Consider the following 26,379-nt stretch of genomic DNA (forward strand, 5'->3'; position numbering starts at 1 on the left):
TGAAAATCAGCAGGATATCTTGTTTCCTGTTACTATGATAACTTTATGTGATACTATCTGTAATTAAGTTTTACTTTCAGAGACATCTTCTAGAAGATTGTATCTAATATATTCGTGCCAGGTAAATTATGCAAAAGCACGTTTGTATGGGAAAAGGGGTTAAATATTCCCATGGACAAGAGAAATAGTCAAAATGACAACTTCTTAAAGCAGTTTAAGAAAAGTTTTAAAGACTGTCACGCTACAGATAACTGTGACTTACTGACAGTTACTGGCTATTGTATTTGTGCCTGTGGAATTATTTTGTGTAGTTCAGAGAAAAAGATGCTGACTGAGACTTTTTCTTTTGAGCTGAAAATAAATTTATTTATTTTTAACTAGCATTAGTTTTAGCAAACAAATGAAGAAAACTGCTTCTTTTGGGGGGATACAATATAGAGTAAACCTGTCCCTTATTGAAGATAGGAGCAAGACTTTAAAGCAACATTTGCGAAGGGCAGTTTCACTTCTCTGATAAATTGAGTACATTAAATTGTACATGTCGTGTTCCAGTACCAAGCAAAATGACCTGGCCTCCAATGCTGATGTTTGGGGATTTCATATACAGAATAAAATAGATTTATATGCATTTTAATCTTCTTCAGTAGCAAGAGAACCTGCATACGCAAACACTTAGTAAACTACATTTAGGCTACTTACTAGATGCAGAAATCACATCACTATAGTAATGAAAAGGCTGAGTGGTTCAGACGGCCACTACAGTGCATCACAATTGTTTTCCAGCAACATCAAAGGACAAGTCTGAGTACTGTTCTGATCTATAAATCACTGTCTGATTTATGGCACTTTGTGTTACCAAGCATAGCAGTAATTTTTTGTAATGATAAATTATGGGTATCCAAGGAGATTTTTTAAAGTTGTCTTGACAGGAAAGATCAGTAAATGGTCAATTTATGGCATCATTTAAAATCCTTTTTCAGATCTCAAAGAAAAAATTGCAAACAAAATGGAAATTGCCAAATACTGTTCTACTTCAGTGGTTAGCTCCAGTAACAGCATAAGTATGTTAGAAATCTCTGAATCAGGTAAGAAGATCCACACCCAATGCTGATGTTTCAAATAAATTCTTCAGGTGGTGGTTCCTATGTTATATTCTTATGAGTGTATGTGCCTCATTTAACTTAAAATAAGAGGGTTTGGCTCCAGTAACTTACTTTGTACTTTTGCCATAGATGGGTAGAAGTGCCGTGCTCCTTTCAAGAATGCTGAAAACTAACCATAGCCAGCTTTAGGTTTTCGGCCAGCTTTTAGGGTGACATTTCTTATGGCTAAAGATTGTGTCTGTAACTTTCACATTTAATTAGTTTTTGTATTTTTTGTTAATCTTGCAACTTATCTACTCATGGAGGGAAGAGGAAAGTGAAGTAAGGTTGATCATGGTTTTTGAGTGAAAGAGTACAGTTTAAAGTTTAAGTCCTTATGCAAATGCTTTCAAAGAATGGTGTTGGAGGACAATTCTGGGAGAAGTACCAAGGTCAGATCTTCCTGAGGTACAAAACTACTGCACAAGCATTTTGCTTGGCAAGTGGTTCAGTAATGCCGTGTGAAATTAATTCAAACAGCCATTGAAGCTGTGTTCCACTGAAATAAACTGAAAATGTTGAGGTGCTGAAACATGTGGGTTAAATCCTTGCTTTTCCTATGCTGAAATCAGGAAATTTCAGAAAAGCCTGGACAAAAAATGACATTTGAAATTCATTGTGTCCTGGGAAAAGTGGCGATACTTGATTAAACAGCATTAAGAAGAATAAATATTAGGACATTTAGGCAAGATGATCTCAGACAGTAGCGATTCTATGATTCAATAATTTGTCCCTCTACTGTGTGTTCAATCTTGCAGAAACTCTACCCATTTTTGTATTGGGCAATAGCAGTGTTCTCCTACAGTTCTTGTTCACTTGAGAATTTTTCATTCAGCATTTATAAAAATTCTTGAGTGATCCTGTCTTTTCTTCAGATCAAAACCTGTGGTTTTTTTTTAATCTCAGTTTTTAAATGATTTTTAAAAGACTAATGTCTTTCTCCTTCAGACTAATAGCATCCTGTTCCTGACATTGTGTTGTAATGGGATTTTGATGGAAGCAATCGTATCTGCTCAAAGTTTCTGCTTTGTGGTGGGTTTGCCTTAACTTTTGTGTTTTCCCACCAAGACAAAGTTAAACTTAATTTACCTCTGGAGTAATTTGCCTCACAAGATTAATTTCAATTTGAATCCACTAAAATAGCTGCCTGCTCTTTACTTGAAGTACTCATGATAAGCAGGAGGAGTTTAAGTAGAGTTTGTTTGGGAAATATGGGACTCATGTATGTAATAAGTTGCTATAGCCTTACCTAGGGTCTTGTCCATTATTCCAATACAGATGAGTAGGCAAGACATCTTGAATTGTTTTTTAGAAGAAAGCAATATCACTAATATCTGTTACCTATCTGCTGGCTGAGGTTTGCTATTGAACTGAGCAACATTCAGTCACAAGGGCACAGACAGCATACATTCTTTTTTTTTTTCTCCTTCTAAAAACGTTCACAGATCTGTAGGCTTGATGTCTGCAAAGCCAACCCTGTTACTAAGACACTGTTTCCTAATGGAAGTTCCTACATCAGGGATCAAATTTCAACAGGGAAACCTTAGAATTCTCCACCTCTTTCTTAGTTTTGCTGTATGTGAGTTAACATAGGCACAACGTATTTGCTAAGACTCCACGAAGAACCAGTTCTAAAATAGTGGCATTTTTTTTTACCAACATTTACCAACCTTTCCTGCTAGCCATGGGGGTTATTTTTTGATGAAGGCGATGAGAATCAAAGAGAATTCACTCAGTTTTTTATGTCACTAGAAAGTAAATAACCCTCTAAGTGTAGACAGCATTTAGCTAACATAGTGGGTCAGAACATTCCAGTCTCAAGGGCAGAATAATAAGGTGCAAATGAATATGCACAGTATTGCAAAAGGTGAAATCTTTATGTCAGGAATTTTGCTGTCCTGAGATAAGCTCCTGTCTTGCTCAAGAAAAATTGTTAAACTTGTTTCTAGACATGAAAAAGATTAGTGAATCTGAAGTTCACAGCTCAAGTTCACGGAACTTTTTTTGGTTCTAAGTGAGAAAGAAATTACACTATTTGGAAATGTGCTTCTTTCTTTTGTAACAACTTTAATTTCTTACTTTTCAACATGTACTATTTACTCTCTGTCTTCCTAACACTCTTTTCTGTCCTTCCTGATCTACAGTCTGCTTGTTAGTTTGTATAAGGAACAGCTGCAAGCAGCTGGGCAGGTGTCTGATTCATAGCTTACTGAGTGCCAGTTGGCCTAACAATGTGCTTATGGTGATTGCAGCTGCTTTCAGCTTGTTGGAATGAATAGGGAATTTGTTACAAATGTTTTTCCGTATGGAGGCACTAATTTAATTCCAGTTTTTCTGGCTGTTAGTTTTCTGAGAACACGGAAGAACTGCTGGGTTTGTTTGTTTGTTTTTTGTGACCTCTGCTTTCTGGTCAAGCTTAGCTTGCAATGCTATTGGAAGAATGCTAGAGAGATGAATACCAGGTCAGTCATATAGACCTCGAGTTTTTACAGAATTATACCAAAAATCCACTAAGTTGCAAATTCCACATAAGATTTCAATTGAAAGAAATAATCCATTAAAATATTTGCATTTAATATGATTAGCAAAAAAAAAAAAAAAAAAAGACTGAAAAATGACTGGCACATACTAGTAACAAGCATGTTTGTCTATATACTGCTTCTAGAAAACAGTGTTGTGATTCATTTCAGTGTTCAAACCTATAAATTAAAATGAGAACTAACTCTATGTGAAAACATAATTCCATCTTTGTAAGCCTGAACTTTATTCCTGAATTTTCTGGTTCTATTCAGTTGCAAGTGCACTGTTACAGCCACCAAAAAACTGAATCATCTCTCCAATCTGAATTCCATTTATGTGGGAACTAAGAAGGCTGACAGGGGTCATTAGTTAACATCAAACCTCAACCATAATGCCTAGTGATTTAATCCTAAGCATTATCTTACAGGGAAGCATAGGTAGCCAGATTTGTGTCTTAGAATGAGTATGGAAATGTAATCTCTACACATTAATATCTCCAAACTGTCTGGAGCATTGAAATAGGCATATTTAAATATTAAATGTGCCTATTTGTTTCTTATTGCTGAAGTGGTGGATTAACCCATTAAAATATTACAAATGTTAGTGTAGAATTTCATCAATGTAAAATTTCTAAGTTTGCATGCTTCATTCACATGAAGCCTTGTGAACTGTACTAGATATTTATTTAGTTTGGGTGGGTTTCTATATGTTTTCTAGCCAATCACATCTCATACCTGAAAGATGAAATCGAAGTACCTTTAACTCCTCCATGCAAACAACAAAGATCGCAAGTGGATTTTCTCTGTGTAGGACTTCAAGAAGAACTTAATCCTCTTTTTGACAACAGGTAATGAAAACTTTGTAGTAATAAATTCTGTCATAAGCACTCTAAATCATAAATCCTTAAAATTAGTGCAAAAATTGCTTTAGTCTGTTTGTGAATTGGTAGTGATGTGTGCTGAGACAGTTTTACATATACTGTCTTATAGCGTAAACAATATGAATTACCTCTGGCCTTTTTAAAGAGGGCTTGAAAAAAGAAACAACAGTTTCTATTGTAAACCTCTTTCCCCTGGGAGAATTGATAGACTGAAAATCCATTCTCATTTTTGAACAGACAACAGTAAATATTTTTGTATGGCATGCATGTATGTGTATCAGTGTTTATACATTTAGCAACTACACGCATTTACTAGGTATCACCTACTGAAAATAATTCTGGAGAAAGTAAGAAAGTATATTCTGTGGTCTGGGGGTACACAGCAATGCAATTCAAGCCTTTCTATACTGACAGAGAATCAGAATGGCTTCATCCTTTCCTTTTTGTCCTGTTCTAAGACTAACATTTTTCATCTTGCTGTCTCTTCTGCATAGGCAGAAAGGCTTTAAATACCTTTCATGGAAGCGAATGCAATGTAGAGAATTCTCATTCAGCAAAACTTTGCTTCACAAAACAGACTTGATATCTTTTCTCACATCTTCCTTCTTACAGTGGTGTTGCATGAAATTATGTCCTATAGACACAAGAAAATATTTTTAATGAAGAAGTGTATGAACATGAAATTTGGAGAGGTGGCGTGTCTTTAAAAGTAGTTTTGTAAAAATCAACCAGTTTTAAAATTCGACAGATAATGTCACTAAACTTGACATTTCTATGTCTTCTCTTATGTTCTTCTTAGTATTTTGATTACAGAGCCCTCTAAGGAATACCTGGACTGTTTGGTATGGCAATCAGAAAAGTACTGGGATAATGTGAGCTCTCTTTTGCTTGTTGGTAAGGAGATACTGAACTTCTAATTGATGTAGAACATTTCCACACACATGGAGAAGATGCAGTGGGAAAGATAATGTCATAATACAAAGTATGTCTTTTGAGCCTCTGGGGCTCACCCTGTCGATGTAACTCTCTGGTTTGGATAACCTGACTTTTTAAAAGTAGAAGTAAACATAAACAATATGGCAACAAAGCATTTAGTATGCCATGTATCCTACTGTGGAGATAATTTGAATGAAGAGTTTCACTTCACAACAAAATGTTCTGTTCAATACTACTAACTGTATTAAAGAAGTGAGGCAATTTGAACTTAATAATAAAATCTGTTGAAATAACTCTATTTTGGATGCTATTTTACCTAAAGTAATGTTTATCAAGCAGTAGAAAAATACTGAAAGTGGAAAATAATATTTCTTAACTTGACAAGAGCTGAATTCATGTTATGAATAAAAACAAAACAAAACAAAAAAAAAAACAAAACAAAAACTGCAGGTGATTTCTGACAGCACCAGAACACTCATTACTAGTAACTGCTTTGCTTTTATGTGTCATAATGAACACTGGCTTACAAACAAAATTAAAACCAAGGAATATGTGTACTACTACTACACACAGGCCATGAGTATCTGGTATTTTTCATTTCCAGTGTGATATTCTGCTTATTTTCATTTCTAAATCATTAACATTATATGTTGATTTCTGTTTTTGTAGATTATTGGAGCTTTAAACTTGAATATCGACACCATTCTCTCACAGAACTGAGGACGATGCTTTCAATTGACGTAGAAACACCAGTGATTATCTCTCTGGAGAAGGACTGGTGGCTTCCTATGGGATTAGATGTGGTCTGTGTTGAAACTTTGGAGCAATTAAAGGGAGATTCCAGTAATACAAACAGTTTGCTTTCTACAGAGGTAGAAGCATTCACAAAATTTTCTATATATCAGTTAGAAAGTAAGTATCTTCTAAGATAAAATAAATCAGTGGTAAAAAGGCAAAGATTTATACAGAGAAAGATAAAGAAAGGGATGTTTACGTACTTCCAACAAGGACAGAAATTTTAAAAAATTGTTTTCAAGAACAAAGTGTTTTGTAACACTATGAAACAGAAATGCTGCTGTAGTTAGGACATACTTTCAGATAGTTAAAACATCTTGCAGTAACAAAAATGTTTAAATATACGAAGTTATATTTTCTAAAAGTATGAAGATGAAGTGTAACCTCTGTCAACCAAAGTACTTTTAAATTAAATGGTTTCACACATTGCAGCCCACTGCTTGAGCAAGTGTACTCTTTGTTGGGTAAAAAAAACAGGTGCTGGAATGTGCCCAAAGAAGGAAAGGGCCTGGAGCACAAGTCTTTGAGGAGTGGCTGAGGGAACTGGAATTATTCAGCTGGGAGAATAGGAGGCTCAGGGGTGACCTTGTTGCTCTCTACAGTTCTCTGAAAGGAGGTTGTAGCAAGGTGCCCAGGCCAAAAGAAGCGTGGCCAGCAGGGTGAGAAAGGTGATCCTGTCTCTTTGTTCTGCACCAGAGAGACCTCATCTGGAGTACTACATCTAGATAAGGGAGTCCTCAGTACAGGAGAAACATGGACCTGCTGGAGTGTATCCAGAGGAGGACCAAGGAAATGATCCAAGGGATGGAACACTTCTCCTATGAGGACAGGCTGAGAGAGCTGGGGCTGTTCATCTGGGATAAGAGAGAGATCCGGGGAGACCTTATAGTGACTTTTGAGTACATAAAGAGCAGCTATAAGAAAGAAGGAGACAGGCACTTGAGTAGGGTCTGTTGTGATAGAACAAGAGGAAATGTTTTCAGAATGAAGAGATTTAGATTGGATATAGGGGAGAAGTTTTCCCAGTCAAATGTGTTGCTATCCCACTTAGAAACCTAACAGCAGGAAGCATCACTTTTGAAAACTGATAACAAAACAGTAGCATTGAATTGAACGTTTTGACTGAAGAGTAGTCAGTACAGTTTTTCTAAAATTAAATTCTAGGGATCTGGGAAGACAAGAAAGAAGAAATAAAAAAATGCTTTAAATCTGAAGGAATTTACTTTAACTCGGATCAACTTAAAAAACAAAAAGTTCTGTGTTACAGCAGAGAAATCAATTATTTATTTTTTTTTTAGGATGGCCTGAAGAGAAGAATTCCGTGTCAGATCAGGAATTGCTTTCCGGTGAAAGACATCAGATGGACAAAGTAACTGATCTTTGCATGCCACCTCAGAACAAGATGCAGCACTTTGGCCTGCCTATAAATGCTGCATCTTCTCTCAAAATAGACAGAATAAATACATCTCTGGAAAGTGCTGCAGGAGGAAATGCACAGAAGAGTAAGATAGAAGAGCCACTTTATTTCTTAAACCAAGAAGAGAAGACAAACATATCACTTGGGTCTGTCAGCTGTAGAGATGTGCCTTTTAAACAACACAGGTTTTCTGAGGGCCAGAAACTCGCATCATTCACACTGGATTCAAAATGGGATAATGATGATTCTGATCTGAACAACTTTATAATGCTAAGGTGTAAACAGACGATCACTCAAAGTCAGGGAAAAAATGGTGTAGATAGTCCTGGAAAAGGTATGTTAATCACTTTATTCTGCTGTTATTCCATTTTCAGTACTGCTTTCTAGTGTCGGTGGATGCCATGGATGCTGGTAGTTCATGTTTGTAGAATTCTGGGGGGAAAATGTCAGTTCAGTGGTAACATTTTTAAGATCTTTAATGTCATTAAATGTTCATCTATGGTTCTTGACCTCATTTTTTCTTTAGATTTCATTGGGTGTTTTTTGTTTGTTCTAGGGCTTGGGGGAGTTGTTTGTTTGTTTATTGTTTTGTTGTTGTTTGGTTGGTTTTTAGTGTAATATGCATGAGTTTGTTCCTGTTCTGAAGACTGACTTTAAACTGTACTTACTCCAGAAGAACTGAATATCAGGCAGCACTTATTTACTGTGCAGGTGCCAGATCTAGCACAGACTGCCTAGATCCTGCGGTGTTTCCTCCATGAAGATCCCCAAAGTGGCCTGGATGTGGTCCTAGGCATACTGCTCTGGGCCTTCCTGCTGGAACAGGGATTAGGACAGACACAGAGGTCCCTGCCTATCGCAGCCATGCTGAGATTCTCTTTATTCTGTATATAAGTTATTTTTAGTAATATAGAGCAAATTAATTCTGGGTGAAATTCATCTTTTGCAGTTTCTGGTAGACATCCTAACCTCCCCCCTTCCTCTGACCCCCACTCCCTCAACCCTCCAAAAAAAAAAAAAACAACAAAAAACCCACCCAACTTCATGGCCTGATTGAGCAGCAATCTCACTTTTAAAACTATTAGAGCAAGTTATCAGAAGTGTAGCCTTATGCCACCATCTAGCGAATTCTGACTACAACTGCATCTTCTAAGATCAATAAAAATGTTTTGAAAGGCAAGCAGTCAATTCTACACTTCCAAGCAGGGCGCAGTAAGCTTGTGAAAGGGCTATTCCTCCTTTGTTTATCTTGTTTAGCTTACTTTTTATAGATTCCACTTTACATAATATTTAGTTTAAAAAATATACAAGAGAAAAGAAGTAAAAGCTATTTGTTGATCCAAGTTTAACACCCACCTAGCTCTTTAAAACAAGGGGGCTTTTAGACTTAATTAGAAATTTAGGCGTTTTTGAATTATATTTTTATCTCTATTTGGCCGGTTTGTTTTTTTGAGTTAACTGAAGTTCTTAACTGAAAATAATTGGCGGTGTTTAGGAGACAACCAGTCAGAACCCATGTCTGAAATAAGAGATAGCACTGACAAAGGAAGCTTTGTGGACAGTAGTGTATGGAGGTCTTGCATCAGTGTTTATAAAGAACAAAGCAAAAAAATCTTTAAAATACTAGTAACTTGCAATAGATAGCTGTAAGATAGGAAGAAAATGTTATCTTTGGTAAACAATTGTTCAAAGAAAATCTTTCTTCTGTCATTTGCTGTTTCCATGTTCTCTCTAGGTTGCTTATGTTATCTAATCCTTTCCACTCGTACTTGCTCATTATCTAGCATCTTCACTCACACTGACTGAGAACTTGTTAGTGCCTCACTTCCTAGGAAATGCAGCCTGATTCTGCCATGTCTTGGTCTGTCTCAATGCTTTTTTCAGTAGTATGAGACCACGGAAAGAAAGCTGTTTGTGGAAAGAAAACACTGTATGTGTCGTACAAGCTACTTAATTTGAAAAGCTTTTATTGCATGTAAAGTCATTTACAAAATGATTTTCTTCATTGAGAGGGTTTTGTTATGTTTGTATCAAAATGTTTATCCCTGATTTAATGACTCAGTGCTACAGCCTGAAGAACTACATTTACCTGTGCACAAAGAGGACAGTTCTGTTTGTGAGCCTGCAAGAACAGAGAAAAAAGAGCAAGAGAATGACAGCAGTGTCATAGTCAAAATTCAAGCATCAGGTATACTGATTTTTGATGTACTTTATAGGGCTGTAGATACATAGCACAGTAGCATATTATCATTTTATATTAAAAACTGCCAGTCAAACAGATATGGTAATTATTAAGCTTACTATCATCCTTGTGACTGATGACATTCAAAAGAGATGGGCGTTTGTATGCATTGGTGTGAGAACAGGCTATGTAACTATGTTTTAGCACTAAGACAAATGCCATGCAAACAAAAAAATACATGTTTTTAGTTATGTCTGACCCAAGTCAGCTGACACGAAATCTCTTCAGGTTAATCAGTATTCTCAAATTATGAATGCGAATTTTTCCACAGAGTAAATGAGAGAATAGGTGGCAGGATGGATTAGCAATGAAAATGTCTTTAATGAAGTCCAGTTCAACAAACTAACCATGCTACCTCCACATAATAGCAGTTTTCTCTGTGTTTATCTAATACATAACTGAGCCTTACTCAGTGCTGCTGTATTTTTTCTTTAAGTCAAAGAATGTGCACTGAGAACTACAGTTCTGCCATACAGTAGGAGCTGTAGATAGAAACCATTCCTGGTAGATAAATATTAAAAAGATACTTATCCAAGATATTTTACAGCCTCAATCTAAACATATACAAAGCATGCCCAACTCCATTACAGTCCTTGAAATGTAGTTTTTCATTGTGCTTCAACAAACCCAAGTGCAAGATGCTGCACCTGGATTGGGGCAATCCAAAACAATTTCACAGATTTGGGGATGAAAGGATTGAGATCAGCCCTGCAAAGAATCTCTCACATGAAGAAAGACTGAGGGTGCTGAATTTTTTCTGTTTGAAGGAGAGAAGGCTCAGACGAGACCTCATTGTGGTCTTCCAGTATTTAAAGGGTGCTTATAAGGAAGAAAGAGACATCTGCAGGCACACGCAGTGATAGAACAAGGGATAATAGTTCTAAACAGTTCTTTGATTTATATTAAATATTAAGAGTAAATTCCTTTCTTGGAAGGTGATGAAGCTATGGATGCTTTGCTATGGACATGATAGTAATTTTTGTTTAGAATGTTTAATGAATTCTTTTTTAATTGTTAGGAAGTAATACCCTGACCAAATAAACCTAGGTCATCAGCTAGCCGAATTACATAATTTGTATAGGTCAGCTTAATATACTTTGGAAAGTAATAGTAAATTCTTGGAAGAGAAGAATCACTGAGCTCTCAACAAGTTCTTAACAAGATCAACTCAACTATTATGACGAGCATATTAAGATAATGGGTATTAAAGTATTTCACTCTATTTCCTGTGGAAAAGTTCATTCCTTTGAGCTCACTTAGCATTCATCAGCTCTATCAAGGATTCTAATTGCAAAAATTTGGCTATGACTTAGAAGGAATTATAAAACAGCCACCTAGAAGCTATTTAGGACTATTAGTTTTAGTTTGAAAATATAAAAGCACTAAGAGATCAATTTCTTTGACTTTGCTAGCCAAAGATACCAGAAGTTGAATGCTAAGGAAGAAGTTGAAGTTATCATAACAAATGAAATTGTCAGCTAAGTCTAAGCTTAGGCTACAGAATAAACAAAGATAATTAAACAATGGAGTAATATTTCAAACTTAGTGGAAGTCATAAAATCCTAACTATTCATCATGTATTTGGGTCTCTTTATGAGATGGATGAAATAATACAGTTGCCTGCTGTGAGGAGTAGCTTAATTCTATGACCCAGCAGGATCTATAGTGAGCACTTGTTTTTTCTGTTAATGTTGTAGCTTTGTGTTCTGAGTATTATCATCTGGTACATGATGCCAAACTTTACTACTGTGTTTTCTTTTATTCAGAAAGCCAATGCCAGGCATACTGCCTGCTGAAGGAAGCAGCCACTTCTGCTTTAAAAGACTTGAGAAGTCTGGGTGTACTTGCTTCTGTAAGTTGGAGCTTTGACAGCATTAAGTTTGATCACACAAGATTTTTCCTAAAGCAACAGGAGAAGATGATATGTGATCATTTTAAAGAAGGTATGTTTTTAAAAAGTCTGTGTTTCATCTGCAGCACTAATATATGTATATATGGTGACACACAGCTCAACGTATCCATTAAGTAACAAAGTTTCAGCAATTTGTCTTGTATGGTTTTATTTCTAGAATAATATTTCCTACTTTTTTAGCCTTACACTTATTAACTTAAATACTGTAACACAAGAAGTATTCTAATTGAACTTCATTTTAAAATATTTTAGATATGATTAAAGAATGTTGCTTCAATATCAAACTGTTAAAATCATTTGTTTTGTTTTAGAAATTTTAAGGTGAAAAGCTGTCTACATATTTTTGTCATTTGTTTTGGTAGCTGTTTTGTTTTTTTTACATCTACATGACTACAGAGAAAATAAATGAATAATGCTAAGCTTACTTTAGAAATCAGAAGGAAGAAAATCATATTGATTTCATTTCTTTCTAACTTCACTTCTGGTATGTGCAAACTCTGAAGAACCAGGAAAAGAAAAATAATAATAATAATAATTAATCTGTGACAAAAATCTTCATGCTACAGATATGAGAGGGATGGCAAAATTCACAGCAAAATACGGACTGTTTGAGGAAGATACAGAAAGCTTTTGAACATTCAGAATTTTTGTTTTTTGTTTGTTCATTTTTTGTTCTGTTTTTACTTTTACTGCTCATACCTGTAGAATAATAGAGCAAGCTGTCTACTGCCTGACGAGTCTGCATTTTATGTCACAAGCTCTGTGACAAATTTCAGCTGTTCAAATGTTATTACTTTCTGGGTTTCATGTATCTTTCTCAGAATGAAAGAAGTGACAATGAAATTGCAAATGAGCAAGAAGATGAACAGAAATTATTTTAGTGGTCTCTGCGAGATGACACCCTGTGATCAATAGGACTACTATATTAAAAGTATGATCAGTAGAGTTCTGTTAATTTGAGGGATCTTCAAAAAGAGAAGCAGTCCGCTTCACCCATACATGAGGGAGAAACTGACCACCCATGTCAGTGAACTGCAGAAAGGATAATATTTCTGAGAAGAGTATACAAAAACATGCTGTTGACTTGTCAGATGAGGCAGTAGTATGAACAAAAGACAGGAAATTTATAAGTTTCTGTGTCTGTTTGAAAATTGTCTTACCAAAATCATTAAGACAGTGTCAATTTAACATCAGACTTGGAGGAACTGTTATCCTATCCTCCAGCAAACACCATCTATGCCTACACAGCTTTCAGAAATGCTTCCCCATATATTCCCCATGCTTGCTGTGGATCAGATAACATGAGAAAGTTAGGCCTTTTACTTCTTGAACAGTCTTTCAAGTTTATATTTATTTAACTGTTTTAAGGAAAATTCTGAGATGCTGAGCTCTTGTAAATTGCTTGCATATTTATTGTGTAATTTCTGAAATGTTATGTGAACAAAACCTGTCTACTCTTTGTAAAGGTAAAGTAGACGAGAAAGAGATCATGCTGTTCAGACATGCTGCTTTGGTGCATCTGCTGGTGACATGTCGAGACCTTCTGTTAACATGTGGCTTGGACACAGCGCTAGGTCTGTTTTTGTGAGTGAACAATGATACATAAAATCTGCATGGTTTTTTGGTGTGGTTTTGTGGTTTTGTTTTTGTTTTTGTTTTGTTATTCTGCAGGTTTTCATGTCTGTAAACTGTGTAAGCTGACAACCAGTAAGCATCCTGCGTAGTTTCCATGTCATTTTGTAATTTTCTTCTCCCTTTACTTGCTTATTTCTGTTCCATTATTAGATATGAATGACTGTACTTCGGTACTACATGGGCTCAGTTCCTGAATAATATTCCACTGTTTGTGTTACTATGTGGATGCGAGCATCTACATACATAATGTGTTTACTTCTTTCCAAATGACAAGCCTTAATTGGAATCTCTGTATTGAAACAGGGGAACATGCAAAAGTGACAGGTTCTTTGTTGCACACAATTCACATTCTGAAATGGAACAGTTTCCATTTAAATAGTCTTAGGTTCATTGAAAATGAGGTACTTAAAAGCAAGGCCATTTCAAACAAAATCTTAAGTCTAACAAACACATGATAAGGCTGGGGTTTTGAATTTACCTTCCAGATCTCAGTACTGGACTCACAATGACCATTTTGTGTTTCTCTGCTATTATTCTAATCAGATTTGGGATCTGAAAAATTCATTATAAGCTAATTTTATGCCTGAAGTCACAATGCCATGCTTCTCAAGTTCCCATTGTACTGTGATTTTTCAGAAAGATCTACCAGAGTAGATAAATTAATGGCTTTTTGGATGCCTTAAGATCAGGTTCCCTAAGTGTTTGTAGGAGAGAAAAAGGCATTGAGTTTCAAGCTACAGTTTTTCCCAGTTATCCCATCATGTAGAATGTTCCTTCAAAGATGATGTAAAATGGAAAACATCTGCCCTAAACTGAACTGTTGGAAAAATAATCAATTTGTATTTGCCTATTCATTTCTTAGCAATAAAAAAATGGGGAGAAAAATAGAGAATGAACAAATGAGTTCTAAAAAGGTTTGTTTTCTGTTGATATTGTAGTAGAAAGTAAGAGGATGGGAGGGAAAGAGAAGTTTCTCCCTGTACAGCTGATCAACACTTGTGCGTCCTTATCCCAGCAGTACCTGCCACAAGATACTGCACATGTACAAAGGATATTAGAAAACTGAGTTCTGCATAGGCCCTGTAGTTCTCACTTAATGTTATAACCTTGTGCAGTGATGTGTGATTCACCACATAAGTGTCTTAGATCTATTTTTTCTTTGTGCATTTTTTTATACCCCTGCCATTGCTCACCATTTGTATAAAAGACATCACATAGGACAAGTAAAGATTTAAGCAGTGGAACTTCTTTAGTGTAAACCATGCAAACCAATTAAATATAACAAAGTTTCAAAACATTAAGTTCTGTAACTCTAGCTGGAATCATAGTATTACAGGAGGTATAGCAATTTTTAAAATGGCAGTTATATACAAGCTAGTAATAGCAGAATTCTTCCTTATTGTTCACCCAGTTCAGCTTTTTTGAGCAAGCTACCCTCACATATTTTAGTGTACATGTATATTAGGCACCCAAATATTAACAAATGTCTTTTGTCTCTGCAATTACTTTTTTTGTTGTTGTTGTTTTGTCAGCAGGATATTTGTCTAAAGCAAAGGATATCTATAAAAACATCTTAGAATCCTGTTTGAATAATATCTGGAGGCAGTTGAAGATTGTACAGTACAGCAGCCAGAAAAAACACGAATCCAGTCCCAAACAAACAGAGCTTCGGTGTCGAATGTTAAATTGGATGCAAACTTATGCTGAGGAGCACAGTGTTAAGGTTAGCAATATAAATAGTCTCTCTAAGCAAATGAAATTGGTCTAAAATATATTAATATTGTAAAACCATCTTTAAATGAGAAATGGCATCTGTTAAATATGGAAAATCACAGAATCATAGAATGGCTTAGACTGGAATGGACCATAAAGATCATCCCATTCCAAATCCTTGCTATAGGCAGGGTTGCTATCTACTACGTCAGTCTGCTCAGGGCTCCAACTAATCTGTCCTTGAATGCCTTTGGGATGAGGCATCCATAGCTTCTCTGGGAAATGTGTTGCAGTGTCTCAACCCCATTGGATTAAGGAATTACTTCCTAGTATCCACTCTAAATGTTCTCTCATTTAATTTGAAGCCACGTCCCTTTGTTCATTTTCTGCCCCTGTAAGAAGTTGGCCTCCCTCCTACTTTTATACTCTGCTCAAGAACTGAAAGGTTGTAACAAGGCCTCCCCAGAGTCTTCTCTTCTCCAAGCTGAGCAAGCCTAGCTTCTTAAATCTTTCTTCATAGGAGAGGTGCTCCAGCCCTCTGACCATCTTTCTGGCCCTCATCTGGACTTTGTATCCTTGTGCTGGCAGCCCCAGACTTAGGCTCAGTATTCAGGGTGGGAAAATGAGGGCAAAACAGAAAGGGTCAATCACCTCCTCACCCTATCTTGATGCAGCCTAGGATAAATTTGGCCTTCTGGGCTTCTAGCACGAACTGCTGGCTCATGTACAGCCCTTCATCCACCAGAACTTCCAAGTGGTTCTCTACAGGACTCCATATGGGTTGCCTCAACACAACTGCAACATCATGCACTTGGCCTTGTTGAATGTCTTTAGGTTCATTTTGGTCTACTTCTCAAGCTTCTCCAGATCACTTTGAATGGCATATCTTATTGTGTCAACTGCTCCACTCAGCTCACTGTTGTCAGCAAGTTTGCTGAAGATACACTCAAGGCCTTAATGCCTCCAGGGATGGGGCATCCACAGCTTCTCCAGAAAGCCTGGGACAGGGCCTCAGCTTCATTGCCCTCACATTGAAGAATTTCTTTCAAATATCTTATCTAAATTTACCTTCCTTCAATTTAAAGCCATTCCCCCTAGTCCTGTTTCCACAGTCCCTAATAAATAGTCTCTCCACATCTTTCCTGTAGGCCCCTTCAGCTGCTCTCAATGCACTTATTGCCCAACCTGCGCTTGACTGGCTTGTGGGGTTGCCTCCACCATAGGTGTGCTAAGTCAAGTACAATAAGCTGTTCTATTGAAATTTAAGTTGGATATGAAGCACCTTAAACAAAATATTATTGATCGTTTTGATGCTCATCTTTCAGCAGTACCTGTACGTCGATTTCAGCATCATTTTCTTATTCTTGATTATTATGCATTTTGCTTTCTGTTACTAAGATCATACTGTACTGGGAGACATATGACAACGTTATTATCTTAATATCAGTTCACTGAAAATTTTGTCTTTCTTATGAACTCCACTAGATGCAGTTTTTAACATTTTGAAATATAACTGAGTTTTGACTTGCCAGTTTGACTTAAATTTGTGTCTGCAGAATTTTAGAGCATATGCAATTTTATTCACAATTACAAGATCATTCATGCTTCACTGACATTCAGTGACAGGTCTCAGTCAAACAGAAGAGAAAAAAGTATTCTAGCTTTAATGCAAAGTGGAAGTTGTATTACATAAACCATTTCCTACTCTGTCCTTTCACATCAGCATCTGTTAGTACAGTATGAAACATGATAATCTACTTATCCTTTAATGAGCCAAAGTTACTATTAATGGTAACAGAGTAAGTTATTAACAAAATAGAGGAAACAAATCTGAAATTAATTTCTGATCTTTCTGTTTCATTTTGTTTCATTTCTACTCACGACTATGTAGAAAACCACTAAAAACGTAATCTAGCTCACAACAGGATGCAGTGAGTTTGCTGTTCAATTATGAAGTTAAAAAACAGATCTGCATTTTAAGTTACAGATGTTCAAAACAATTTTGAAAGGAACCACGGGGTTATCAGATGGCTGTTCTCTTCATTACTAAGGGGAAATTTGTCTTTTTTAAGGTTGTCAGGTAGAAGGATGTCCAGAAGTTATTTTCTACGAAGGTCTAATAGAGTTTTGACATTTATGTATATAATCTCCTTGTGCCTTTAGGTCTTAGAGTTAGACATGTTATGTGCCTTCTTAAAAATCTTGTATTGTTTGTGCCATGAAAAGTAAATATAAAATTTCCTACCAGTTCAGATATCATCCTGTCAGAAGCTGAAGGTCTGGTGTAAGTCCTGTATGTGTGTACACATTCTTATTTAAATGTTTTGATTATTTAATTGAAATACAAAATCCATTTGTACCATTCAAAATTATGGATAAGGTAAACACATTTTTCAGTAGTGTCCAGTGTGTGGTTATTTGCTGAATTCTAAACTTTTCAGCATTTCTACCTTCACCAATGCTTAGTGACTATCAAATGTAATGTGGCTTTAGAAGTAACACTTCAAAGCACTTTATTTACAGCCTGGAAAATCTTTCTAATTAGTATGGTAGAATGTTGTGCCTTCCTCCAGTACATCACCACCTTAATTCTAAACAACTTCAGTTTAAGTTTTGCCTCCATAGGGATAACATCTCTAATGTGACAATAATCATCTGTCCAGTGCAACGGTAATAATGTAGCATAATGTCTTAGTATCATTAAAAATCATTTTAACTTTTGATTTAAAAATTCAGATTTCAGACTTCTATTAGAAGAGGCCTGTCCATAAAACTGAATTACTGTATTGGCATCTTTTAGTGTGTACTTTTTCAAATATTGTAATAATATTTGCATGTACTTGTGATTATGGAAAATTTTGATATTTCCATTTTTGCCACCTGCTTAGTCAATATTTTTTTTTCTTTTTCTTTTTTTCTTTTTTCCCCCTTTTTTTCCCCAAAGGAGAAAGAAAGATATTAAGTAGACTGAAAGGAATGTTTTGTGGTTTGTTTTTACTTCTTTATCTTGTCTCCTTCCAGATACTAATCATAATAAGAATGGACTCTGAAAGAGAAAAAGCGGCTCTCATTCACACTGTATCTAGAGTAGAAGGTAAATAATTATTTTAATCCATTTTTGAAAGGACAAGTTTGTGTATTCTGTTCTTAGTTACTTTCCTCTTTAAGTGCTTTTTCGGATGTCTCTCATCCTTCTCTTCACTGGGGCATGTCTATGTACATTACTCACATTTTTCTGTTTCCAGACTCTTCTATAAACCTTCCTTTCCCACCCCCTCCCCCCCTCCCAGTTTAGGGTATAATGTCTTATTACAAAAAAAGAGTTCATGTGTCAAGTCAAAAATGTAATCAACAGAACATGAAGTATGTGCGGCACCCATTGCATAATATTATTGTATCAGTTGATCAGATTATCTATTTATGGTTGGTTGTAGGTCAGAAGTATTCCTCCCTGCATGTCAATTTTAAGGATAATTTAGAAGTCTTAAGTAAGCTTTCTAAAATAGGACTTTAAATGAGTATTTTGGTGTAGGTCATGTCATTCTTTCACCCCTTGTTGCCGACCTTGTTTGTTAATTGGCTAAATACATGAGCATCATCAATAACAAACTATTACAACCAAGAAAAATATATGGATTTCCTCTCTTCCGGCCTCACTGATGAAGCAACACCTGTTGTCCTTTTACTTTTGTGTAATCATTATACAAGCTTTTTAAACATAGGAGATTCATTTGGTAGAAAAGACGTACGTTTCAGAAGGATTGATATTTGAGACGGCACTTATGTATAGATAAAGCCTCTGATTCTTCTCATGTTGTTTTTTAAAACTTACTTTTGTGAGTTTTTACTTAATTGTTAACAAGATCATGTCTTGTACCATTCTTGTGCTTATTAAAATAAAGTTGAATTTCTTTTGTTCTTCAAAAAAAAAAAAAGACAGCTTATCTTTCTGAGTATTTTAAAGGAGGGAGACATTTACAATGTTTTTACTAACTATAATAATGTTTACTGTTAAGTGCTTGATTTGTTTTCACTTAAGACTTAATTTCAAACACAAGCCAATCCAGCTGACTTAAACTTTACAAAAGAGGCCTTCATGTTACATAAGTAAGAACTTTCCTAGCTGCATCTTCCAGTTATGTTTGCAAAACTTAAAGCACACAGGAAGCATACAGGTATTTAAAACTTGATGGCAAAAAGTGCTTCATTCTGTATTAGCTTTGTACCAGCAGAACACAATTTATTTGATTAAGATTTTAATAATTTTTATGCAGGTTTAAAAGCTATTGATTTGAATTCTGAGAAAAAAGAAAACATTCTGGGTTATAAAGATATCATCAGCAAGTAAGTTAAAATCTAGATTCTAAAAAACATAGCCAGAAGTCCTTCCTCATGGCTTTCTTCAGTAAAACTTTTGTTCATTATCACTGTAGTATCTTGTTCTGGATAAATTTTCAGAATATGTATCTACAGCTTCTTTCTGAGAGGAGAAAATTTTGTTTGATCTCCAGCAAAAATGTTTAGTTACAAGGCTCGGAGGAATTCCCCTTGCAATTGCAAATAAGTGTTTTATAAAGACTCTCACTGAAGCAATGACAAAGTATGAGTATTCAGGAAGATAGGAATTGTTTAAGTAGATAACTGGAGTATGGGGGAGTGCAGCTTTAAATTTTAAAGTGAATTTTTAAAGCAATTACAGTTTTTAAATTTAGGAAGGGTAAGATCTTTTTCTGAGCAGACCTCAAACAACTGAAATTCTTCAAAGTAAAAATCTGTTTATTTCAGTTGTACCTGAACATGTTTTTATTTTTATTTTTTTATATATCCTCAGTAAGTATGTCTGTGTTATTATACACAATCAGAACATTGGAGCTGACTTCCCTTGGCGACACTTCTCATTAGTTATAGAATATGATTATTTTGAAAACTCTTGCTGGAAAAGACGATGTGAAGATCTAAATATTACTTACATTACTTATAAAACCATCCTCCCTGAAACAGTACAAATGGGTAAGTGCAGACAATTGGACTGACATACAAGAGAAGAGTATTTTCTATTCTGTGAAATGCTGCATTTGTGTGTGGGATGAGAATGAATCATAAATTCTGCAGGATAAAACTAGGCAAATATTGCTGATTATATTATACAGAAAGATAGGAAGATGTTTTTCTTGGGTTATGATCTTATATTTGGCCAGAACATGGTACTAAGTGTTGGTGATCTCTTATAAAACACTTCTGCCAAGTTTACAGGTTGCTGACAGTTGATAAAAGCTTTATCTACCCTTCTTCATACTGACAGAATGTTACTGTGAATCTAAAAGAATAAATCTAAGCTACAGCTTACTGGAAAGGGATTCAGAAGTATTTAATTTTGGGGAAAAAATAGCATTTAGCAGAAGCACTATAATGTGGATGAATAAAAGCTGTATATTTTGAACATACATCAATTAAAATACTGAAATATATCCTGAAAGTTTTGCTGACTAAACTATTATCTTATGTATGCAAAATGTTTCAGGGAATCACTATGGTTCATCTCTTCTGGAGATTCAGATTCCTTATGTGTTTCTCACCACTGAAGGTCTTCTTAGTATGCCAGATTTTCTTCAGCTTTTGGAGACTCGGTGAGTGAAAATGACCTGCTAATCTTACCGACTAATTACTTTCCAGGGTATAGAATCAGTTTTCTAAGATATAGATCCCTTCTTTGGGTTAGAAGGGATGTTACAGATCAGTCCCCCTAGCATAGGCAGGGTTGCCATCCACTAAATCAGGCACTGGATCATGCTGCCAAGGGCCCATTCAACCTGTCATTGGTTGCCTCCACAGATGGGGCATCCACAGCTTCTTTGTGCAGCCTGTACCTGTCCCCTACCATTCAGAGAGAAGAATTTCTTCCCACCATCTAATCTAAACCTGTCCTCTTTTTATTTAAAGCCATTTCCCCTTATCCTACCATTATCAGACCACACAAGTAGTAGCTCTCCTTGCTGTTTATAAGCTCCTCTTAAGTACTTGAGGGCTGCAGTGAGTTCTCCCTCAGAGCATTTTCTTCTGACTGAACAAGCCCAGCTCCCTCAGCTTGTCTCAACAGGAGAGGTGTTCCAGCCCTCTGATTATTCTCGTGGTCTCCCCTGGACCTACTCCAAAACTCCATGTCTAGGGCAAAGCAGAAGGGGACAATCACCCTGCAGGCCAACCCTCTTAACACAGCCCAGAATCTAGTTGGTCTTCTGGACTGCAAGCACACACTGCTGGCTCACAAACAGCTCTTCGTGTACCAGATACCCAAAGGCCTTCTCGACAGGGCTGTTCTCAATAGTACTCCCAGTCTGTACTCATATCTGCAATTGCCCCAGTTCAGATGCAACACTTTGCAATTGGCCTTCTTGAATCATGTTTGAGGTATTCGCATCTTGTGAGCCTGTGTGAGCCACACTGGCCCATTTTCAAGATTCTCTGAGTCCCTTTGGATTGTGGCCCTCCCTTCTATTGTGTCAACTGCACCACTCAAACCGGTGTCACCAGCAAACGTGCTCTCAATCCCACTGTCTAGATCATTGATAAAGATGTATAAGCTTTCTGATGTAAGGTACACTACCACATTTAGAGTATTAACATTGCAAGGGACAATAAGATAGCTTTTCTGCTGAAGTCAGTGCATTTATTCTATAGATTAGCACATGTGTCAACAAGAGGATACACTGATGTTTTTCATTTTTAAGATGAGCTGGAACTTTTTATGAAAACAACTATTTTAGTTGTCTGTTCTCCCTGAAAATCACAGTGTCATATGCTTTGAAGAGTTTGTATTAACTCTTCGCAATAATTGCTTTGTATTTTTGTATTTTTAAGTACCCAAACACTACAGATAGAGTGAAAGTTTCATTTTCTGATGCATGATAGCTTTTGGAAGAGGCAAAGTTAAAAGTAAACAAGTAAATACTTTCATTGTTTATTTAAGATCTAATATTTGCTGAATTTTGAATACCTCTTCAGCTTGTACAAATATTTGCATATTTGTAAAACATTGCTCATATGCATTATTTTCTTTGGCATAATTTTCTTGTATTTTACTTTCCTAGTAATAAATACACACTATAACAGTCTTCTACCCAGAAAATTTTTTAAAATGAAAGAAAGAGAAGTAGCAGCATCACCTATCAAACCCAGTGCCAGGGATGCACGTTGTTAATTTCACCATGCTGTTGAAGAGACTTTCCAGTTTTTTATATCTGTTTAATTGCAGTTTAACAGGAAAAAAATGATGCTTAAAGTTCAGGATTAGAACATTTGGTTTGAGATATACTTTTAAAGATGGACCTGTTCAAGTTCACTGTTCAGCTTGGCCACTAGCTAAATAGTCAGAGATTTTCAGTAGTTTCTCAGCAGATCTTCTTCACATTCACCTAAATAAATAAGTAGTTTCAGAGATTCTTACAGTTCCCCTTTCAGCTCATGGCTGAATATGCTGTCCATACAAGTTTTTAGGAAACCTTTTCCTAGCAGATTCTGGTCCTATGTGTTTCCTGGGGATGAAGTCAGTTAATGTGACTATCATTTCTCCTCTGCTTTCCACCTCAGACAGCCAGAACTCCTCTAAATTTCTAAACATGCAGTGCTCATTAAGTGAGTTTTTGCTGGCATTGCTCGTAAAACAACATTGTGCTACTGGCTGTATTCTTTCAGTCAAAAAAGAAACATTTAGCATCATGCAAGCAGCAGTCAGTAATTTTTCACCTGGTTTGTATTCCCCATGCTGCACAATTGTGAAAGGAAGGAACGAAATACAGTATACACACAATTACTCAAAAAGAATTTAAGGGAATTTTAATTATTGTCCCGTAGATGTCAGTGTAAGCATTTGCTTTATTTATTTATCTTAGTTTTGCTAATAAATCATTGTTTATAATCTCAAAGAGTGCATGTTAAGTTCAGGTGCTATGAAGCTAACAGTGTAATTGAATTAGGATCACCTATGTTGGAAAAGACCTCTGAGATCATTTAGTCCAACATGTGTCCTGTTGGCTCAGGAGTCTAACAAGTCTTAGCCTAGTAGTATTTCAGTATGTGACTTCTACAGCTATGTTTATTCTTTGAATGTGCCTCAAAGTTAACTTCATCATTTGAGAAAGAACACAATGTGAAAACAACAAAGAGCCACAAGAATTGTATAAAGAGATGAATGCTATTCATGTCCTTCAAGAAAGTCCAGTATTTTAGTTAACTGAGATTCAATAACAGAATTTTACTTATTCAGCTACAGCATTACTTTTGTTGAAAGAAGCAGCAGTTACTCTTTAAGGCTACTTGGAGATACAGACAGATATGTTGTGTTGACAATAGATGAATGCACTGCTATCTTCTTGCAGGTACAAACTGAAAATATTGTGTTCAGATTCTGTATCTGAATAGATCACTTCTTCACCATGTCTCCATACTAATGTATATTCTGTTCTTAATGATATCAAAATCATGCATTTTCTCATTACACAAATTATATCCAAATTCATTAACTCCAAAATTCTGCCTATGCCAGCTTGACTAGTTTAAAATGTTCTCTTCTCACTACTGTTTTTTTCACAGAATTATCACATTTCACTTCAAACTGATTGTATAAATATGGTTAAGATACGTAGCTGAGGATAAGATTGTATACATGAATGTTGTAATAACAAGTTAAGTATATTTGTGTGACTATATTCTCCTACCAATCTGCATGTTAATTCTTCCCATTCCAGATAGTTAGTAATTTAGAAAATAAATTTATTAATTTAGAATTAATTTAGAAAATAATTTGTTCTTCTTTTTATAAAAATAAGAAATACTTTAATTGATGGGATAGTATGTAAATTCTGTTACGTAGCAAGACAAATGCCTTAATGAGTAGAAGAGCAACTACTGATAAGGAAAAAATTATCAAACAGGACTGCAAGCTCTGTGCAGATAGATATTCCTACATGCTACTTATTGCTTGTGGTCATGCAATTAGCAGTGCTGTACTTAATACATTCATTGTAGTTATAATGTGATTTGTATAAGTTATGTTAACTATTGCAGGAGTTTGCAACAGTACCCTGCATTGTTAAAATTTCTTAAACTCAGAGAACATCTTAAAAAGTTAACAGTAGTGTCACTTTTTTACAGGATAAATAAAAAGGTGTGAAGAAATAAATTAGAATATTTTTGATCCTCAGATATGTCTTTGTTATTTATATTATTTACCTATAAGCATGTTTTATCTAACTCACATATAATACAACAATGCGTATGAAGAGGTTGTGAAAGCCATGGTAATATGTTTATTTAGTTTTTACTTTTTATATTAATTTAATGGTAGAACATGGATGAATTAAATCATGAGGAGTCCTGCAGTAATATAATATTGAAGCTGACAGCATTATCACTCCAATATACACGCTGTTGGGTTGTTTTCTGCTCCAGAGAAAGACTGAGCTTGGAGTAAGTAAATAAATTCTTTTGCTGTCTCGGTATTTTTTACAAAAGCTATTACTAAGCGAAGCTGCATACCAGAACAAGCTAAGACTCTTTGTTATTTGAATTTTGCTGTAGGAACACACTTCTCTTAGAAGAATATGAATATTCTAGCCTTGTATTTCTTCAGTGCTCTCACCTTTTCACTTTGTTACATTGTTGTCCTGATTATATCTAAAAAACTCATTGGAGGCCCCCAAAACCTAGCAAGGTTGATTTTCATGTTATATTGTTTCTGGTCCTCCACAAGACAAAAGATTAAAGAAATTGTAATAAAATAGGAGGCTTTGAGGCAGGTAACTAATATAGGGGAAGTTTTTATTAAATATTTCAAATCATCAGGTCCAGAACATTCACAGTATTAAATATATTATCAACAGCAATTATGCTTTTGAAGTACTTGAAGTAAATTAATCACTATAAATACATGATTATGAATCACTTCTATGTTAGCATTACTGTGTATTATTTCCAAGACGGAGATATTCTTCAAGTGCTCTTCCAGTACAGCAATATTTATTTTTTTGTGGAAGTGCTACTGTTATTGATAGAGCTCTCAAGCAGTCCTTCATTGCCTATTGCAAGGTTTTTTTCCCTAAGGAAAAGAAAATATATATATATGTACTCTGTGTATAATTTTTCACTGGTGACTGACCCTGATTCAGCCTTTTTGCTTCAGGCCAGGCTTTCTTTGCTGCAAGCTGGCTCCATTTTCTTATTTACAGTGTCTCCTTCAGTTCTCAGTTATTTCATGCACCCTAGTTATCTTTTCACAGATAGTGATGTTCAAGGAAATGTACTAGATGTTTAGAATTCCAGGAAATGGAACAGAGATTTATTAACACAGAGAACAGACAAGACACATTTATTGCATGCACATGTAAAATATTAATGGTCTAACTGGTCTGTTCTTTCAGGTACAGTCTCAGGGGAGATACACTTCTCAGCCTTGTTTTAATTTATGCCACTTTGATAGAATTTACACAGAAGTCGGAAGACTTTGAAGTGAAGGTAATTTTTTTTTCCCCAACAGTTATTCTATTTTAATCTTTGCTGTGTGGTATTTCCAAATTATTTCATGAAAGTACACATTCAACAACAGAAGCAGGAAACAATTCAACATTCAGAAAGTAAGATAAAGGACGTTAGTTCAGTACTTCTGAAGTCAGTAAAAAAAGTCTGATTGACTCTAGTACAAGCTGAATCAGATTTGTGCAGAAACTAGACAGTATTTTACAGTTGGAATTGAAGGAATGAGGTTTTACCTTTGATTTTATGAATACTAGAGTGTTTATTAATCCTCTTATTCGCCTTAATTTGAAGTTTTAGGCTAATATTGTTGATAATGTAGTGGAAAAGAAAGCATACATTTTCTCTGTAATATCAGATATCTTGTTTCATTTTTATTATGTCACTACAAATATTACACTTTAATTTTTTATACATAAAAAATATGGTATGTGGAATAATTCTCATTTGAAAAATGGGGCAAAAATTTCATCTGTCTTCTTTTTGCAAAACGTAGCCTTTTTAGGCAATTTAAAAACTTATTTACATATTAATTTTTCTTTCAAGATTATCTGTTTATGTTAAAGATTTTTTCAATCCATTTATACAGCAGCTTAGTTGATAATATGTTTGGAAACTGCCTACCTCTTCAAAGGGTTGCACATCTCTATCTTCCTAAAC

At 35.4% G+C, this 26,379-nt stretch overlaps 1 protein-coding gene across 2 annotated transcripts in view; it reads left to right on the plus strand.

Moving 5' to 3' along the window:
• Window positions 1–26,379, plus strand: part of SHOC1 (shortage in chiasmata 1) — a 43,639-nt gene that overhangs the window by 10,932 nt on the left and 6,328 nt on the right. For both annotated transcript variants that reach the window (XM_015849869.2, XM_015849868.2), the window contains exons 8-23: window positions 981–1,085; window positions 4,380–4,509; window positions 5,342–5,436; window positions 6,148–6,390; window positions 7,572–8,024; window positions 9,753–9,878; window positions 11,699–11,875; window positions 13,311–13,418; window positions 15,015–15,202; window positions 18,214–18,286; window positions 19,467–19,536; window positions 20,024–20,202; window positions 20,714–20,819; window positions 23,456–23,567; window positions 24,536–24,657; window positions 25,608–25,701. In XM_015849869.2, the coding sequence (XP_015705355.1) occupies window positions 981–1,085; window positions 4,380–4,509; window positions 5,342–5,436; window positions 6,148–6,390; window positions 7,572–8,024; window positions 9,753–9,878; window positions 11,699–11,875; window positions 13,311–13,418; window positions 15,015–15,202; window positions 18,214–18,286; window positions 19,467–19,536; window positions 20,024–20,202; window positions 20,714–20,819; window positions 23,456–23,567; window positions 24,536–24,657; window positions 25,608–25,701 (2,381 nt within the window). The remainder of the gene's footprint in view (window positions 1–980; window positions 1,086–4,379; window positions 4,510–5,341; window positions 5,437–6,147; window positions 6,391–7,571; window positions 8,025–9,752; window positions 9,879–11,698; window positions 11,876–13,310; window positions 13,419–15,014; window positions 15,203–18,213; window positions 18,287–19,466; window positions 19,537–20,023; window positions 20,203–20,713; window positions 20,820–23,455; window positions 23,568–24,535; window positions 24,658–25,607; window positions 25,702–26,379) is intronic.

The sequence above is a fragment of the Coturnix japonica genome, chromosome Z (assembly GCF_001577835.2).
Source record: "Coturnix japonica isolate 7356 chromosome Z, Coturnix japonica 2.1, whole genome shotgun sequence".
Taxonomy (NCBI): Eukaryota; Metazoa; Chordata; class Aves; order Galliformes; family Phasianidae; genus Coturnix; species Coturnix japonica.